Source organism: Prionailurus viverrinus, chromosome B3, assembly GCF_022837055.1.
Source record: "Prionailurus viverrinus isolate Anna chromosome B3, UM_Priviv_1.0, whole genome shotgun sequence".
Classification (NCBI taxonomy): domain Eukaryota; kingdom Metazoa; phylum Chordata; class Mammalia; order Carnivora; family Felidae; genus Prionailurus; species Prionailurus viverrinus.
In genome coordinates, this window is record NC_062566.1 from 69006557 (window position 1) to 69013189 (window position 6633).

The following is a 6633-nucleotide window of genomic DNA, read 5'->3' on the forward strand; positions in this document are numbered from 1 at the left end:
CAATACGTGTTCTACCTCTTTCTCAAAAATAAATAAACATTTGTAAATAAATAAATAAAATCTTTAAAATAATAATAATAATTTTGCAAACCGATGGTGTCCCCCAAGTGTGTGAGCTACTGAAAGAGAGGAATATTGCTGGTTCAACTATTTTGTATAGTGATGGTGGTAGCCAGCTTGTCATCTTTCCTGTCAATCTTGACTGTTGACACGAAGGTTGTTTTTCCAGCCCCTGGCTTCTACTATTTGATTTGCCAACTGGGAACTATGTAATGGGATTCCAGTGCTGTCTACCTCAGCTGTCTATCTCAGAAACAGCCAAAGGTATACGGAGCCAGGCTTGGGAAAGTGGCATTCAGTCACTATTGCAACTGTCAAACTATAAATCCACAGCCACGTTTTGATTCCATTTCCTGATCTCTGAAAACTACAAGCAATCTGTTCGATTGCTTCCTGGACTGTCTTATCTACTTTACAGATGTATTATGAAAATCATGTGAAATCACTTATATACAAGTGTTTTGATAGGTGAAAATGAAGTGTATGAATGCAAGATGGTAATAGTTCCTTACTGTCTTATTGCCCTTGCCTAGTATTTTGGGATCCATTTGTTGGCTTATAGTCAAGGTTCTTTTGTTCCCATCCTTTTTTTGGTTCAGCCCTAGCTATACCACTCTTATTGTTATTGAAACAGCTGCTTTTACTTCTTAAACCAGGATCCACCCTTCCCCTCTTTCAAAGCACAGCTCAGAGCCACCTCCTGTGGAAAAACTTCCCAGTCTTGCAGAAGGAAATGATAAACTTCCAGATAGGCCATTGCACCACTCCCTCAGTTTCCCCCAGTCAGCACACATTAAGTGTCTAGCCTAGCACACGGTAATGGGCACTTTTGTAGGAGCTTCACCATTTATAAAGCATCTGTACTTACTTCAGTGTTTTAAGATGTGATATATTAAGGTTTTTTTTTTTAATTTTTTTAATGTTTATTTATTTTTGAGAGAGAGACAGAGAGAGAGAGAGACAGAGCAAGAGCAGGGGAGGGGCAGAGAGAGAGAGAGGGAGACACAGAATCCAAAGCAGGCTCCAGGCTCTGAGCTGTCAGCACAGAGCCGACATGGGGCTCGAACTCATGAACCATGAGATCATGACTTGAGTCAAGTTGGACACTTAAGTTGTTTTTTTTTTAAGGTTATTTAATTTTGGGAGGGGGGAGGGGGAGGGAGAGAGGGAATCCCAAGCAGGCTCTACACCATCAGCATGGAGTCCAACTCAGGGCTCATACTCAGGAACCATGAGATCATGAGCTGAGCCAAAACCAAGAGTCACACGCTCAACCAACTGAACCACCCAGGTGCCCCTAAGCTTTTTATGAAAAAATTAAGATAAATGAATTCCCCAAGACAAATAAATTATTCAAAAGAGGGAAGGAGCCACAGATCTGTGTTTTCTATGTACCAATACAGTAGTCCCACCTGATCCACAGGGGATACGTTCCAAGAACCCCAGTGGATACTTATAACCATGGTAGTACCAAACCCTGTATATATTATGGGGTTTTTTTTTTTCCCATATAGACATACGTATGATAAAGTTTAATTTAAAATCAGGCACAGTAAGAGATTAATAACAATAAAAATCATAACAATATATTGTAATAAAAGTTATGTGAATGTGATCTCTCTCAAAATGTCTTATTGTACCATATTCATCTTTCTTTTGTAGGTGATAAGATAAAGTGAGGTGAAATATGGGCACTGTAACTTAGCGTTAGGCTACTATTGACCTCACAATTTGTCAGGAGCATCTGCTTCTATAGGGCAACTGAAAGTGGATAACTGAAACTGCAGAAAGTGAAACCATGGTTAAGGGGGTACTTCTGTACCTGCCTTGTTGCTGCAAGGATTATATTAGACAATATGTGGTGGTAGCCCTTGTAAAACTGAAATCGGATCTTAGCTCCAAGACCTATTCCCCAAGAAAGCCTTCAGCTTTCTCCAGATCAACTTCCCATTATAGCTACAAATGGGTACTTGCCAACACTCATCTTGGAGGACTTCTGACTTCTGCTGCCTCCATTTTGACCTCAAACTTTTTTTTTTTTAATTTTTTAATGTTTATTCGTTTTTGAGAGGGAGAGAGACAGAGCAGGAGCAGGAAAGGAGCAGAGAAGGAAACACAGAATTCAAAGCAGGCTCCAGGCTCTGAGCTGTCAGCACAGAGCCCAATGTAGACCTCAAATCCACCAGCTGGGAGATCATGACCTAAACTGAAGTCGGATGCTTAACCGACTGAGCCACCCAGGCGCCCCTTTGGTTGGGTTCTTTCCAGCCAGTCTCTTGGCTCAGGTGGAAGACCCTGAGGGCATAGCAACCTCTGAGGAGAATGAAACAACCCAAGCAATAAGCACTGTCCCGAGACACAAAACACCACCCATGAATGACTCTAAGCAAAACACTGATAGATTTGACCTTCACTGCCCCCCTGCAGGTACTCGCCCACCTTTGCCCCTCATTTTCCTTGTATAAACCTGGAAGTATTTTCAGCGCTTTCAGACACTTGACCTCTGTCTTCCTGGTGTTGGTCTCACTGAACTAAATTCCTTTCTGGTTTCACCACTGTCTGTCTGCCTTTGGATTTTTGTCAGTGGCAAGTGGCCAGAACCTGATCTGTTTGGGATCCCCAGAACCAGGTGCTCTTGCATCCCTGTGCAGCTGCTAGAATCTCAACGGTACTGTTACAGTAATGTGGGTGATCATCATTGTCTTCTCTCGCTATACTGGGGACGCTATCAGAATAGTGATGACATCTGTTTTGCAGAATCCCCAGCACTTAGTACAATGCTTGCCACATAAGCTCTTCAATTGTGTTGAATAAATAAGGACGGAGACCCAAATTTTCCGATTCATTCTAGATTTGACACCTAGGCTGAGGAAAAACATGTTACAGTGATGCAGAAGACACAATAAGGGAACTCCTCTAAGATAATGGCATAAATTTCAAAGGACTAGACACCGCTGCGCAGAGATCGCTGGAGCAGCTCAGAACGATTCAGTCTAGGACACGACTTCCACTGAGGATGTAACCAGTACTGACGATTCATACGCAGACCAACCACTGTCGCCTAAATACTAGGGCCGCAGTTTTGTCCCTCTCTTCCGTACAATGGCCCAAGATGGCGGGGCCCGTGATTGAGAACCAGATTCAAGATGGCGGCTTCCGACTTCCCATGCGGCGTAGCGCGTGACACCGGGGCCACGCCCACTTCCGGCTCCGCTACTTCAGCATGGCTGCTTTAGGTACCCTGCTTTTGAGTAAGTGGGTGTGGAGTCGGTGGGCTCAGGGGCCCGCGGGCGCAGGGCTAGGACCCCTGAGTTGAGTGCACGGCCTCTCTCCCAACTCTGCCCTGTTTTCCCAGCAGGTGTCCGGAAGCTGCACAGTAGCTTGGCGGCTCGGGCGGGCAGTCAGTGGCGACTCCAGTGAGTTACTGGTTTAAGGGGGTCCTGGGGTGCCAGAAGGTGGGCTGAATCCTCACCGGAATGTTTTTCTCCACCCAGGCAGGGCCTGGCTGCTAACCCCTCTGGCTACGGGCCCCTTACGGAGCTCCCAGACTGGTCTTACGCGGGTGAGCGCTGATCTGACAGTTAACTGCCCCTAAGAGAGTTTCGCCGAGATGGAACGTCCCTGGACTGAGGGTGGGAGGGAGAAGGGGGTTAAGGTGGGGATGTGTGTGAGTGAACATAGTATTGAACTTTATATTTGGAGTTGGGGAGAAGCAGCCTGGTTACTTTGTATTTTAAATTATGCCTATAGAAAGTGCAGCTAGACAGGATCTTGTGGGGTGAGAAGATAATTCTAACTTGGGGCGCCCCGGGGGAGGGAGTGACAAGATCTTTACGTTTCTCAGGGGCGACGATTTTTAAAAAGGTAGAAAGACCCACCATTCTACCTGGTGAGTACATTGTTGAGAATTTGGTACCAGATGCAGGGAGAACTCTTTGAAAGGCTGCCTAAATGGACATCTCAGAAGAGAGGGGTAGAAGGCTGAGGACTGAGGATGGCGGGCTCCCTTCAGAAAAATTTCTTCCCTTGAAAAAAAAGGAAGGAAGGAAGGAAGGAAGGAAGGAAAAGGAAAGGAAGAAGGAAAAAATAGATATTAGACCTAGAAGGGAGGGATGATAGAAAAGTTGAAGCCATTCCCCATTCCCTATATGGGACTCCAGTTACAGGTGGGAAAACTGAGGCCTCAGAGTTCCTGTGATCAAACAGCTAGGTAATAGCAAAGCTAGGACTAGAACTGAGCGGGAGCCAGGCACCGTTCAACAGCACAGAGACCTGAATACTAATACCCTATTGGATTCTATAGAAGTGTGATCCTGAAGAGGATGGTGCAGGTTTTTCTGTTCGTTATTTACTGTAGGAAGCCTAGCACCTCCCAGAAGTAGTATGGAATATTGGAAAGACTCTGGAATTGAGTCTTAATTCAGGTTTCTTTACTTGCTAACTTGTAGTCTTGGACATGTTACTTAATTGTATCTCTCAGTTTCCACAAAACTTTTGGGCAGACTTTTCACTGTTTGCTTCTTACTCTGTAGAAAGTAAGTGTCCTTTTTCTTCAGCTCCATTATTAACTACTTCAGGTCAGATATTGCATCTTTTCACCAAGTCAGCAGATATTTATAGAATTTTGATTATGTGGTTGTGTGCCTACCCTGCACTACAGTGAAATCTAGGGATGCAATCCATGAAAGTCTGGCTGGGAAAACGGCATGACATCTTTAAAAATTAATAATAGTTCAGTGCTCTACCCCTTTCCAAGAGGATCTGAAGTGCCACATAAGGCCAAAACAAAACACAACAACAACAAACAAACAAAAAAGGCAATAGTACAATAAATGTCCCAAGGCAAATAGATGAATAATAAATAACCAATATGCACTTCTTTCATAAAGAGATTTGACAGAGTTGAAAAGGTTAGAGAATGGTTTCTGGGACAGATAGGGCTTGGAGGGGTGGGGGGCCTAAGGATGAGAACTGGGCTGAAAGGAAAGGAAAAGAAGGTATTTCATTACGGAGTGAGATGGGATTCAGCAAAGATTCATGGAGAGTGGAACGGTGATCAGATTGCTTGAGTGGGGGGTTTCTAAAGCTAAAATGAGATTCAGCACTTCAAAGGACCTTGAATTCCAGGACAATGAGGGGTAAGTGAAATCGAGTAGGAGTGTGCCTCAGAGCTTATTCTTGGCATATCTTACCTTTGACACTGAGGGATGGGTTTTGGAGAACTAAGCCATCACAGGTGTGAAAGTGGAAGAAAGGAACTAGAGACTGGTTCTTCCCTTGTCCCTGTCACAGTGCCTTCACAAGGTGCTGTCAGCCATCTCTAATACTTGTCTTTTTTTCTGCAGATGGCCGCCCTGCGCCTCCAATGAAAGGCCAGCTTCGAAGAAAAGCCCAAAGGGAGAAGTTTGCAGTGAGTGGCTAGAGCCCAAGCCAGGGCAACCTGTGTGTACTTGGAGGGAAAAAACTTTACATTTTAATTTGTCTTGAGCTGTACTGACACATAAGCTAACTCGTACCCCCTATACCGAGGTTTTAACAGCTCAAGGTTTTTACAGTGCTTTGAGGAGGGGGGAATGGAGTGAGCACTCCGAGGGTGGGAACCAGTGGTAGACATTCTGCTACACATTCTCCTTCCTCCTACTTCCCAACCCAGGACCTGGTCCCCCTCCCCACTCAACAGTGTCATTTTCCAGCTGAAACTTTTGCCTTTGATCTGTGAGTGAAAGGATATATGTGCAGAGCCCAAGCCCCAGATGTTATCCACCCTGTTTTCCTGTCTGTTTCAGAGACGAGTTGTACTGCTGTCACAGGAAATGGATGCTGGCTTACAGGCATGGCAGCTCAGGCAGCAGAAGTTGCAGGAAGAAGAAGGGAAACAGAAAAACGCTCTTAAACCCAAAGGGGCTCTACTGCAGAACCCACTACCAAGTCAATAAAAAGCAATACCTGTCTCCCTTTCCCAGCCTCTCTCTGGCTTTCTTCTCTATCACCTATATGCCTCATCCTGGTCAGAAGAGAGCCTTCACGTTCCCCATCTGTCTTCCCGGCACAAGAGCTTGGACACCAGAAAGAACAGCCTGTAAGATCACTGTCTGGAAGAGTTGGCTTAGTGCCCTCATCACTGGCTCCGTTCCAGTTCAGTGGAACCTCACTCTGGGATGCTTCCCTCCTTCACGAGCCATAGGACTGGCCCAACTATGAACAGTAGCTGCTCTGCGAACTGCTACGAGAAAGGGGCAGCAGTTTTCCTGGTGTTAGCTAGGCACTCAAGCCTTTAACAGCCCATACACAGCTCAGGCTGTGTGCAGTTACTCATTTAATAAATGCTTTGATAAAAAAGGCTTTCCGGCTGAGGTCCATTTCTTGGCAAGCAACTGGTGTCAGTTTTCCTAAGCTTCAGATACATGGCCCAAGAGGATACCCCCACTGGGAACACTGACATGGGAAGAACCAGACTTGGGTGTCGCATGTTCTGCTAAAGAGTTGGATTCTGAGGTTTCTTTGGTTCTGGCAAAATTCCAGAGGTTGGTTAGAGAGAGGACTGTACCTCCCAAACGTACTTTGTGTAGGGGA

The 6633-nt window shown here is 45.3% G+C and overlaps 1 protein-coding gene across 8 annotated transcripts; it reads left to right on the top strand.

Annotated features, from left to right (window-relative positions):
* Positions 1-2926: 2926 nt before the first annotated feature.
* On the top strand, positions 2927-6401 carry MRPL52 (mitochondrial ribosomal protein L52). 8 transcript variants are annotated; one of them, XM_047864397.1, is made up of 5 exons: positions 2943-3311; positions 3419-3476; positions 3555-3622; positions 5406-5477; positions 5847-5953. In XM_047864397.1, the coding sequence occupies exons 1-5, from the start codon at positions 3284-3286 to the stop codon at positions 5951-5953; spliced, it is 333 nt and encodes a 110-aa protein (XP_047720353.1). In that variant the 5' UTR covers positions 2943-3283. The 8 variants fall into 8 exon arrangements, with proteins under 8 accessions (XP_047720355.1, XP_047720353.1, XP_047720347.1 ...); XM_047864391.1 differs by having other exon boundaries at positions 3231-3311; positions 3416-3476; positions 5406-5470; positions 5847-6401; XM_047864392.1 differs by having other exon boundaries at positions 3267-3311; positions 5406-5470; positions 5847-6401.
* Positions 6402-6633: the final 232 nt, after the last annotated feature.

Bases quoted from the DNA above. Each gene is read 5' to 3' on its own strand.
- MRPL52 (XM_047864391.1), top strand. From the start codon at position 3,284: ATGGCTGCTTTAGGTACCCTGCTTTTGA. The intron at 3,312-3,415 runs GTAAGTGGGTGT...CTGTTTTCCCAG, and splicing joins TTTAGGTACCCTGCTTTTGA to CAGGTGTCCGGAAGCTGCAC. The intron at 5,471-5,846 runs GTGAGTGGCTAG...TGTCTGTTTCAG, and splicing joins CCCAAAGGGAGAAGTTTGCA to AGACGAGTTGTACTGCTGTC.